At 37.4% G+C, this 12,417-nt stretch overlaps 1 protein-coding gene across 1 annotated transcript in view; it reads left to right on the plus strand.

Moving 5' to 3' along the window:
- Positions 1-11,744, plus strand: part of GABRG1 (gamma-aminobutyric acid (GABA) A receptor, gamma 1) — a 45,874-nt gene extending 34,130 nt beyond the window's left edge. The window contains exons 6-10 of the mRNA XM_009335227.1: positions 1,291-1,373; positions 2,664-2,801; positions 2,928-3,080; positions 6,151-6,362; positions 11,466-11,744. Of these exons, the coding sequence (XP_009333502.1) occupies positions 1,291-1,373; positions 2,664-2,801; positions 2,928-3,080; positions 6,151-6,362; positions 11,466-11,744 (865 nt within the window). The remainder of the gene's footprint in view (positions 1-1,290; positions 1,374-2,663; positions 2,802-2,927; positions 3,081-6,150; positions 6,363-11,465) is intronic.
- The last annotated feature ends 673 nt before the right edge of the window (positions 11,745-12,417 follow it).

Consider the following 12,417-nt stretch of genomic DNA (forward strand, 5'->3'; position numbering starts at 1 on the left):
TAATTGAGGGAGCAGACGTGGTGATTCTGTTAGGCTTCCTGAGTCTCCTCTGAGGGTAGTCCTTAGTCTGTCCGTTGCACCCATCAGTGATTCCAGATCTAGTTGTGTTGCTTTTAATAAAAGTCTGTTTCTGTTTTCTTTTTCTTGAAGCATTTGACTATCCAAAGGTAGAAAATGGAAAACAAAAGCAGTAAATGCATATACCATAGTTGGCAAATTGTGAAGCATCGTCAGAAGGATGCAAGTGTTTTACTTGGAAATGTTGGGTTCCCCCCCCCCCCAAGAAATACACTTTTCCCTTATAAACCTCTCTCTTGGTCAGGGCAGATTTCTAGAAAGGTCCTAGTGATGCTTTGTGTAGGAGAACTACTTTGTTCACAGACTTATAGGGCTTTCTGGCAGCGTGGCAGAATCTTCCTTTCCCCTCCCTTTTTGTCTAGTATTGCATACAGTCCAGTATGTAAGCATTATGTTAATTTTCAAAGTTGATTTTAGAAGACGTTCTGGCTTTCTTCACTGTGTTACCAACAAAGGAGGAGCTATTTTGAATGCAAAGAAGGCAGTTTGGAGTCTAGCCCCTTACTCTAGTTTCCTAGTGAAAGTTAGCAGAACTGGGTTTTGTACTGGTTGCCTGGAAGGTCTTTGGAAATCTGTGACAGTATTTTCAAAAGCAGCAAGTGATTCAGTTGAAACCATTATGAGTCCTAAACTACTCCTAAAGTGTATATTAACTGCCTGAATTACTTGAATGCCTTAGATGTTAAATGAGTAGAAATATCAAGTCTGCTCTTTCCTATCCATGCTACTGTCTTCATCAGAGCTGCTTCCATGAGTATAGAGCAAGCCCAAATGTCCCCGCTTTCTCTCTCGTGTATATAGCCACCAGATACAATTATGCCAAATGCAATTTGACTTGACAAATGTGTTCTTCAGAAGCTTCCTTTATTTGCTCTCATAAACTCCCCTCCTTGCCCTGCCTTCAGTCCCCCCCTTTTATCCCCTATTTCTGGTAGAGAGCTGAGAGATCCCCCCAAATCAATTGAAATTTTTGAAATGGCTCAAAATGCCGACTGAAACAGTGCAGGTCCTCAGGTTGCATATGATGAGAGTTTTTGTTCTTTGGCAGTGATGCTGGATGTTTTTTGCAGATACACAGTTGGCTATGCGTAACATCCATTAATTGGCAAAACTGATTTCTGTGCATGTTCTTTACTATCTAGTCTGACGTGTCTGGATGCTTGAATATAATGTTTTTTCTTTTTTTTTTTTCCCCCTTCCTTTTCTAATTAGGCTGACAATTAATGCTGAATGTTATCTTCAGCTTCATAACTTTCCTATGGATGAACACTCCTGTCCACTGGAGTTTTCAAGCTGTAGGTGGTAAAATACTTTTTTATTTTTTTTTTCTTTACATTCAGGCTTTAATTTCTGGCAGCAAGAGAGCAAGTATTTACTTTCTAAAGCCTTGTAGTAAAGGAAAGAATTGACCTGTTTATGTTTTGATTAGATTTATTGCATTTTTAATGCCTTATTAAATGCAGTAATGAATGAGTTGAATTACATGCATTTCATTTAGTTGCAACTTTAAAAATAATCGTATTGCTTAGGAGTCTGACACAATGCCCGTTCTAGTCAAGAGAAATCTGTTGCCCTGGAAGAACTTTATTTTCTATGCCTGCCAGACTTGCCAGCTTTGAATTAGTTCCATGTGGTATACTTAAAAGGAAAAATAAGATCTGTCTTCTTCAACCTGTTCCTGTAAATGCTTAATCAGTGAAAGAAGTCCTTCTCCTTTCAGTGGGACTTATTTATGTGAGCAAGAAACACAACTTTCAGGCTTCATTTCTTTAATATAAACCATATTAAAAAAACCTCAACATGTTCCTAAGGGAATTGTGCTATTACTGGCAAAAGAAACCCAAACCACCTGAACACAACTAAGTGATTTATTCCTAAATGTGAAACCTAATAGGCAATGAAATCAAACTTCAGTGATTCTTTTTAAATTAATGTTTTCATTTAGTACTTCCTTCTTGAGTGCTTGCAGCTAAATGTGCTTTGGTACCTCCATTGATTAAATAGTTGTGCCACACAAGCGAGTCTTGCTTAATTTCATTTCTGCCTTTCTGCAAGGTAATGTGGGGCAACGTGTGAGGCACATGAAAATCAAGAGGGTTGCACTTCCTTAAAGTTGAAGTACTGGACAGTGAATCAGGCCACAAAAATCCATTCTGGGAATAATAGACAAAGAAATTTTCAATAAATGTCAATAGGAATTTTATCGAATTATGTACTAATAAGTGACTGTCCTTTTAAGCTCTTTGTGGTCTTTTAATTATAATGTATATTACATTTGTGTATTAATTCATAGTGACGATTCTGAGAGAGTTTTTCATATCTAAGTTCCAGAATATTGTGTAGATATTTCCTAAACGTTTGTATTTGCATAGTTTTTGATTGATCATACATTTAGCTAGGCTTAAAACTGATGCTAGATATTTTGTGGTTAAATTTTAAGTGTATCAGGTGGACTATAGATTGGCTTTCTTTCTGATCCACTTTATGTATAGCCCTGGTTTAGTTTATAAACAACTCCAGAGATCACAAAACATGCTTTGGTATATACTGTGGCTGAACACTTGATTTGCTCTGTTTTATTCTAGATGGATATCCCAGAAATGAAATTGAGTACAAATGGAAGAAAACTTCTGTTGAAGTGGCAGATCCAAAATACTGGAGATTGTATCAGTTTGCATTTGTAGGATTACGAAATACAACTGAAATTTCTCATACCTTGTCTGGTAAGGCAAAGTGTTAAGTTTTATTTCATGTAATATCTATGTAGAACAAGACTAACAGATGAAGATACAACTGAAAACCATTTTCAATGTCGTGTAAGTATTTTTTTCTTTTTTTTTAATTTATAGGTGATTATATTATTATGACAATCTTCTTTGATCTCAGCAGACGTATGGGATATTTTACTATTCAGACATACATTCCTTGTATACTCACAGTTGTTCTTTCATGGGTGTCATTTTGGATCAATAAGGATGCAGTTCCTGCAAGGACTTCTCTGGGTAAGAATGTCTTTTTTCAACCTTGAAGGGCCTGGTACTCCCCAGGAATACAAATCTGCAGCAGGGAGTAAACTAACCACAGTTTATTCCCCTTCAGATTGTGACCATTGGTCACCCTTTCTCTTGAACTGCAAGATTAAGAGTAGGAGGATCCTGCTGTGGTTGCACAGCAGGGCTTAAGGAGGGAGTGTTGGGAATGGAAATCTGGATATCCCGATCCAAGCCTTGTGGATCTGCTGTTGTTCCCATAAATACATTTTTTCTCCTTTATGTTCTTTTTATCATTTCCAGGGATGGCAATATGGAAATCATTAGTCTGACAAGTATGATTAAACTTAACTTAGCATCATGGAACAAAGGATGCCATTGCTACACAGGCGAAAACTGTGAAGATCTGTTGTTTTTTTTTTCAGGGGATTTTGTTGTTGTTGTATTTTTAATAATAGAAATGATTCAGTTGTTCTTTTAAGCCCAGGATAGGACAAAAAATTTGCAACAAAATGTTGCACTTCAAGCAGTTAAGCATATAACTTACAAAAACTGACTCACTGTCCTGTTTTTACTACAGACAGTACTGAAGTGTGTTGCAAGTTCGGCTACAGAGATAATTCTGTGGTAGTGTCATCTTGGCTGACCTGTTTATCGTGGTGTCAGTCTGCAACGTTTGACTGTTTAGGATTCATGCGCTGCCTTGGAGAAACGTTGTAGTCCCCACATAATGCAGGATAGGCAGGGGTGCGTGGAGTGCACAGGATGCACACTAGCAACTTCGAGCTTAGCAGTGACAGATGCTTTTAGTAAAACTGGTGACGGCAGTATGACCTATTTTGTGGGAAATAGCAAGAGCTGAGAGTGTATCTTAGGAAGTGAGAGATGTGAGTTAATTTTCCTCATCAGCTTATAGGATTGTGAACACACCATTCCCACATTCTAGGAGCGTTTCCTACCAGAAGGGTGAGGTTAACTCCCTGCCTTTCCCACTGAAACTGGACCACTGTGCAGTCAAGCCTGCGAGATTAACGGGTAAAGAAAGAAAGTAAGCAAAAATGAGCATGGCTCAGTAGCCTAATGAAAAGGTAAGGGAAGAAAATCTGAGTCTTCGATCTTAACTTTATGCTTTTTAAAAGTACTGCAAAGTTTAGTGAAGTGAGCCTAAAATCTTGAATAAATAAGTGAAACCATCTCTTGATAGTTTCAAATCTTGATTTAGAAATTTATTATACAATTTCTTTGACTGACTAATCATTGGACATCATTGTGGGTACTGTCCTGAAAGACTCTAACTATAACAGGAAAAACTGTTGCATTGGTATCCTGCTAGTTCTGTACCCAGTTTGTTCTTTTTACAGAGTACTTTTTCTATGCCATGAACCTAGCAAAGTTGCTTTTGATCTCATGGTTAAGCTAGAGTTTTCATGCTCCCACTTCAGCAGTACTAACCTTCATCTACTTGAGATGTACTACAAACGTTTGCAATATCATATTTACAGCTCCCTGCAGTTAACTCCGAGCTCCTTTTGTGTGAACATGCAGAAGCCATCGTTTGACAGACTGTAGGATGACTTTTCTCACATACAGATGTTCTGGTGAAGAAGAAAGAGAATACCAGTCAAATAGACACAATTTTATAGAAAAAGACTGAGAAATTAAGACAAGAAAGCCAAAACTAAGCAAGGTCCATCGGGGCAAGCAGTCGTGACGCTGTGGAAGGTTTGCTCCCTGGGGCAGCCCCTTGTATGCCTTTCACATAGTGGAGAGGGCTGGGAAAATCCATGTCTCCCTTTGTCCTCTCTGAACAGAAGTCAGTAAGGGGAATGGTGGGCGCCAACTCCCACCTGGAGGCTGTGCTGGGGTCCGGTATACTGAAAAGGCTTGGGCCTTTTTCTTCTGTATATTTTGAAAGATCCTGGCAGATTGTGGTTTCCTGAAGCAAAAGGTTTGAGATGATTAAAGTTACTTAGAAATTTAATTATGCAGAGAAATGTCTAATTGATTTTCAAAAGCATGTAGTGGGAGTGAAGCACTTTTGAAAAACTGTGTGGTTATCTGTTTGCCCTTTTAGGCATGTAATTTCATTGGGAAATCTGTTGCAAAATCACCGCTGCTTTCCTGCTGCAGGATCAGTCCATAGCGACCCCTGATTCCATGCTTTGATTTAAAAGCCATAGACAGCCTTAGACTGGTGTAACATATTTTTTGCAATAAGCCTGTGCATGTAAATAACAAATTATTTGTGTGTTCAAGTATTGCTCTCCAAAGAAAAGGTCATATCTTAATTTTGGACTACTGTGAAAAAGGCTTTGCATCTCCCTGAAGCATCAAATATAAGAAGAAAGTGTTAACACCTTCTAAATGTTAAACCAGTGAAGAGTGCTATAGTTGAGATTCTGAACACATCGCTATTAAGGCCGGCTTGTTCTTTTAATTAACTTGTATGTAAGTGAATCAAGGGAAACATTTTCTAGTATTGAAAAAATACCTAGTAACTTAGAATGAGACCAGAAAGGCCATGAAGGTCATCAGGTTTGATCTGCTGCATGTCAGAAGCATACAATTGAAAACATTATTCCTTTTTCTCGTGTTTTCTGGAAGTTTGAAATCACTGATAAATAATACACCTTTTTTTTCTGAATGTGTCCTTTTGTACATTTTAATCTTTCAAGAGCCAAAGGACTTTTTTTTTGTGTTTATAAAATCTGTGTGCTTATTTGTACGTTTGTCTATTGTATTTGTTTTATGTGTGCATTCTCTAACAGATTTATAAAATTACACAAACTTTCTCTGTGTCTTTGACTATTCAGTGTGTGTAGAAAATGGGAGGGTTTTAAACTGAAAGTGAAATGTGCTGCCTTCTGTATGATCCCACGGTGGCCACTGGATCCACAGGGATGGCTTCTTGCAATAGCACCGGTGTGTGTGGGTGTGATCAGCAGTGAACCCTGCTGTGGCTCAGTTCTTGTATGCCTCATGAATGAATTAAGGGCTAATTTGAGGATTTTTTTGTGACAATATGATTGGATTACTTATACACTTCCCTTTTCCTGTCTTTTTTTCTTTCTTTCTCAAACAGGCATTACAACAGTGCTGACCATGACAACGTTGAGTACAATTGCTAGGAAGTCACTCCCAAAGGTTTCCTACGTGACAGCAATGGACCTCTTTGTTTCAGTTTGCTTCATTTTTGTGTTTGCTGCCTTGATGGAGTATGGCACCTTGCATTACTTTACCAGCAACAGAAAAGGGGACAAAGGAAAAGAAAAGAAGGCAAAATCTAAGCCATCAGTAAGTTTAGCCAAACAAGAAGAAAAAAAAATGCAGAATGCTCTTTATTGTAGCATTAATTTGAGAGACTGGTTCTTAAGTAGAAGGGCTAATGTTCAAAGATAATTAACACTAATATTTATTTTATCTTTTTTTTTACAGCTGAGAGCTTGTACTTATTTTCTGTAAATGCTATGAATGAACAAAGGTTTTAGATCATTCCACTCATATGTGAATGAGAACACATGAGCCTAAGCTAGAGGGTGGTTTAATATAATATTCCATGCTTCCATGCCATGCCCAAGCCCTTGGTACTTCTAGAGCTGTCTGTGGAATGTGTGCCCACGGCGACAGTTCTGTCTGGGCACAGTGCTTCTGAAAACAGCACCTGGCAAAGAACCATAGATAAGACTGTAGCAGTAGAGATAATGTAAATGGACTGAAGGTATGAGGATTTGTTTGGATCTGCATCACCTAACTTGGGTCTTAGCTTGCTAGCTTTGCAAAGAAAAAAGTGCTTACTATTGGTCAGTATTCTGACTTCCTTCCACTTCAGAAATTCTTCTTTAACTCTTTTTTTTTCATTTACTTCCATGTTTCTTTCTGGTAAAATGAACCTTCTGCTTTTACAAGTTGATGTTTTTATGATGTGAATCCCCACATATCCCAGGAACAAGTATTACTCAATTTTAAGAGGCTTTCTGTTCGTGTAGTAAGAATACTGGAACTTCCAAAGAATCTATTGTTGGAAGCCAATACAAATATTTAAAGCTAATCTTTAAACTAATAAAACATTGAGGTAAAGGCGTTAAGTAGCTTATTCATTCGAACACTAGTCTTAATATTTGAGGCTTGATTGTAGTAATCTTTTAGAGAGAATAAAAAGAAGGACGATATTATAAAGCTCCCTTCCAGATCATTTCATCAAAGGAAGTCTTTTCTGGGTGAAGGGTGAATACCACCTGTGTAAGATCAAACAGAAATTGAAATGAAATTCTAGAAGCCCAGATATGGAAATCAGAAATCCTGTTATGAACCATATCCATTCTGCGACTAGTGTCGGAAAGCGCTGGCGCAGTCATTTTGAGCAGCGCTGCTGTGGGAGGCTGTTTTATGGGTGCCCTGCGGGGCTGCTGTGGCTTAATACTAGGGAAATGAGAGCTCTTACATTTCATATGGTGAGCTGGTCTGAGTGGATCAGCTGTGTATTTAGGACAAGGCTAGTGGTGAAGGATTAATACTGCCCTGTGCTGTCGTGGTCGTACATCACTGTGATCCTCAGGGAATCCAGCACAGCCGAGAGAACTGGAAAATGGAAACCTCAAGCCTCCTTCCTGTTAGTGGTAGAAGCAAATGTGAGCACAATGGAAAGGATGGAAAATAGGCTTTGGCAAGGGCCACAGCTGAGCAGTGAGGGTAAAAGATAACAGAGGCTGCAGAATTTGGGGGACTTCCCAGTGTTAGCATAGCAGATTCAGTTTTAGGTTGTTGCAATGAGGTCTCAACAACACTTAGGGAACAGGGAGCTGATATAGGTCTGCTCTCAGCATGCACAACAAGGAAAAAAGGAAGAGGGCAGGAAATACTGCTTATTTAAACTAGGGAGATATTAAAGATCAGCTGCTGGCAGATCAAAAGCCATTGAAGTGGTTTGCAAGTATACTCTATTGAGTGGAGTAACGAAACTTTCCAGAATCTGTTCACACATCAGCCATTTGTGCAATAATCTACCAAATGCTTTGAGATTTTCAGTGCATATGGCAATTTAAAAGGCAGAATAATAGTGAGAGAGAAACTATAACACTTATTGAATAAATAGCTGGAGTTTGGACTAAGATTAAAATTAGCAATATAATACTCAAAACACTGTTCTGTTGTGTTTTACTGTGTTCTTATTTCTAAGTAGTTGAAAAACAACCATCTTTTCACACAGAATTCTTTAAACATGTTTAAGCACGTTATGGCTATAAGACCGTATTAGATAAGGGATCACTCTAAAAAAAGGGGGGGATTAAATTTAATATACTTAGATGCAAAGATTCTAGTCTGATAAGTAATTCTTTTGGTGATGTTTTATAAAAAGCTATAAAATTTCTTGTTCCAAATAGAATAATTAAAGAAGCCATCTGATCAATTAATGGGAAGTCATACAATTACAAATCCATATTTTTCTTTTTCTTCTTTTTCCCATTTTATCTTTGTCAAAGACTTCTATTAATTCTTTTTCTCTTGTAGTTATGGATATGTAACTCAAAAAACCAATTTAATGAAAATAGTTTAATTCCTTCTGAAAAGTTCTCATTTACAGGTGGTGTTTTCCTTGGAAAACTTGCCTTGCATAGGTCTTCTATCGCAAAATGCAATAAAAGCTTATTATTCCAGGAACTGATGCCAAGACGATTCAATAAATGATCTTGTGAAAAAATGGTGAGATTTTACAAATGATTATAGCAGTTTTATTTTACAAAATATGTGCTGGCATCATTCAAGAAAGGTAGTATGAATTGGCTTATGTAAATCCACATTAGTAAGGATAATGAGTTTGAGCAGGAAAGATTAAACTTAATTAGTTGTGCATCTTGTTCTGATTATCATTTCACCTGAAGTGAATGCATCACCTGTGCTATGATCTCCACAGACAATGGCTTTCTTTTGTACATGTATTAGTGTTAATGCAGAATAATTTGGTTTTGGTCCTATCAGAGTGTATTATAAATGCTTCTCACTGTACGTGTAGTTTTATCTACAATATCAGTAGGCATGTACATGAACAATCAGCATGTACTACTCTATCTACATGTTGGGTTTTTTTTTAAAGTGTCTGCCAATTGATATAAGGTCATTTTCTTGTGAGGTGTTGGTCTTTTTTCCCCTTTTCCCTCACGTTGTCTCTTTCTTACACACATTTTATGTATTCCCTGTAGGTAGTTACGTCTATAAGATGGCACTGTCTTTCTGCCTCTCTCAGGCAACTTCTTCAAACCTGTAATTCAGTAGCCTGCTTCAGTCTGTGCTGGTGACATCAGCAGTGAGAAGCAGTACTGTTATTTTTTCTTCCTCCCGTGGTGTTTCTGAGTTGGGGACTCCTGTTTTAACCCACTAGTAGAAACGAATCATACCATGAATCTTACACTGGCAGAACCAATAGTCGGAAAATTCTTGTAAAGCCAGAGTAGGCATGAATCAGAAATAAACATAATCTTCAACAAAATAATGATTTTGTAAGTTCAAAAAAAAATTTGAACTTACTTTTTATGTTTTATAAAAATAAGCCCTGTTTGTAATATCTCAAATTAGGGTAGAAGCATGTAACTGCAGTTTGTTAGTGTTGTCAGTACTTTATCATACTGGAAAAGAATAATGAGGTCCTTTAGGATGATAATTAGCTCCCTAGGTCATCATGGCTAAAAAGTGTTGAAACAGCAGTCTGTGTGAAACTTCATCTGGTAAAGACATTCAAAAACGTGGTGGATATCGCACTGCTTTATCACCCCTTGGGACATTGGGTAAAATGTCCCTGCAGCAATAGAGTGCCTCCTTAACAATGTATAGAGATCTGTGTACTGGCCAAAGTAATTCCCTGGAAGTGGGACAACTGGACTCTAAAACATAACAAGAATCTAAATGATGTGGCTTCCTGCTTTTCATATTTTTTTCATATCTTTTCATTGCCTATCATGTATAATTGTTTAAGAGAGATTCTTCTTTACTGAAAGAGTGGTTAAACATTGGAACAGGCTGCCCAGGAAAGTGGTTGAGTCACCATTCCTGGAAGTATTTAAAAGACGTGTAGATGAGGCGCTTAGGGACATGGTTTAGTGGGCATGGTGGTATTGGGTTGACGGTTGGACTCGATGATCTTAGAGGTCTTTTCCAACCTTAATGATTCTATGATTCTATGATTCTATGATTCTCTACACTTCAATACCCAGTTCGTTCTTCTGACTGCATCCTCTCCTGCTGTATTTATTCCTTACATGACAAAATATGGAGGTGGTAGAAAAGAGAGAAGACAATGTAAGAATAGTGTTGATGTAACCCCTACCTTCAGTCTGAAGATTTTAGAAGAGATGCCAAAGGGGGTGTGTGTGTGTGTGTGTGTGTTTGAAAGAAAGAGGATTATGGAGTAGTTTAAAAAGGCTATGAGATTTAGAAAGAGAAAAAAAGGACAGATAGAGAAAGATAATGTCTTTTGAAATGTTCAGGAAAACAAGGATGAAGAGTGAAGAGCTGTGTGGAAACAAAATAATAAAAGGGGGACAGATGGGCTGTGGTAGTGCAAATAAAAGGAGGGTGAAAAGGCAAAAGTCGCAAGAAAGGGAACAGCAAACAGTATATGTACTAGGCAATAAGGCACCCAGAGTTTTTCTGCGAAAATTATTTATGAACCTTAACATCTATTACACTGAGTTTTACCAGACTGCAGGAGGGTTGAGTTATGCCCACAGAAAGTAAAAGTAAGAATTAAGAGCTGAATTAATCAGTTTCACTGACTTGAATGGCATTCTCCTAAGGAGTCTGATGTCTTGGTTTCTAAAGGTGGGGCATATTGTTTAGGCATTTAACGTCAGAGGGTTAGATGACGTACCTGGCCTTATGTGTCTCAGTCTCTTAAACTTCACCAGTGATGTTATACTAATCCCATTAGCTTTTTTTTTGGTGAAAAATGTAGCTTCCAGAAACACATCCAGTCTTGTTCTAAAGACTCCAAATGATGGGAGAACCGCCATTCCCTTGGTAGTGATGCTTATAGCCTGCTCGTGGACTTGCTTGTGACCCAGTTGTCAAGCTGTGACTGACTTCAAAATGTTCATTTGTGTTGTGTAGATGGGATCAGCTAACCCTGTCTGTGTAACTAATTATCCACTATTCCCAAATCCCAGCACAACCCAGTTTTCACTGTGGCAGGTGAAAATCATTCATGATCTTTTGCCTGCATGAGCTAATTATATACAGCAGTTCATAATTCGCAAAGGTCTCAAACTGTTTTCTCAATATTAGAATTTCTGTATATTGTACTGAATGTGCTTATATTGGCCGTTGCTATGGAAAGCCTATGGAATTATTTAATATGAGGATGAAAAAACCTGCAAAACTATATTTTTCTTTTTTGTTTTTCTTAAGAAACCACCTGCAATTGCTGTTCGACCTGGATCAACATTAATTCCAATTAATAACATTAATCATCTCCCTGAACGTGATGATGATTATGGATATGAGTGCCTAGAAGGGAAAGACTGTGCTAGCTTCTTTTGTTGTTTTGAAGACTGCCGCACAGGATCTTGGAGAGAAGGAAGGATACACATCCGTATTGCAAAAATTGACTCCTATTCTCGAATCTTCTTTCCAACTGCCTTTGCATTGTTCAATCTTGTTTACTGGATTGGCTATCTTTATCTATAAATTTCAGAGGTTTGACAAACTCAGAAAAAAATGCTAATTGAACAGTCATTAACACTTTTCAGTGAGCGGTCAAAGATTAGAGCTGGTCCAAAATGATTCAAATTGTTTGGATGCTTTAAAAATTTGAAACAATGAGAGGAAATATGGTGACGTAGTCTCCCTCTTGTGATCAACTATAGAACTGATATTGGTATTTTGAAGAGAAAATTTAAAAATAAATATCCCTAAGATTTAACTTGCCTGAACACACACATATTTTTGTCCAGCTTTAACAAAATGCAGAGTCAAGAGGCTATGTTATTTAACTGGACAGTTCTACCTAAGCTTTCAATTTTAATCCTAAATGATAATGCAGATGAATTTTGTAACACCTCTTACACCTTTACAAAGAAAGCCTTAATAAAATGGGATTAGTTGTTCTCATCCATTTCATCCATAAGGTGATGATTTTATTAATCCCTGATTTTAAAAAGTTGAAATGGAACATTTCTATTTTTCAACTACCCATTTGTTCTCTGCAGTATGTTAAAAAGAGTGATTAAGTCATAATTAATCATGTTCAGATTTATACAGAATGCAGAGATTAGAGCAGCAAGAAATTGATGTATCACAAAAACTCCAAGGGTAATTCTGAGCTTGTCTTATCCTGACCATTGATATAGGCTTTTGGCTT

Source organism: Pygoscelis adeliae, unplaced genomic scaffold, assembly GCF_000699105.1.
Source record: "Pygoscelis adeliae isolate BGI_AS28 unplaced genomic scaffold, ASM69910v1 Scaffold21, whole genome shotgun sequence".
NCBI classification, from domain to species: domain Eukaryota; kingdom Metazoa; phylum Chordata; class Aves; order Sphenisciformes; family Spheniscidae; genus Pygoscelis; species Pygoscelis adeliae.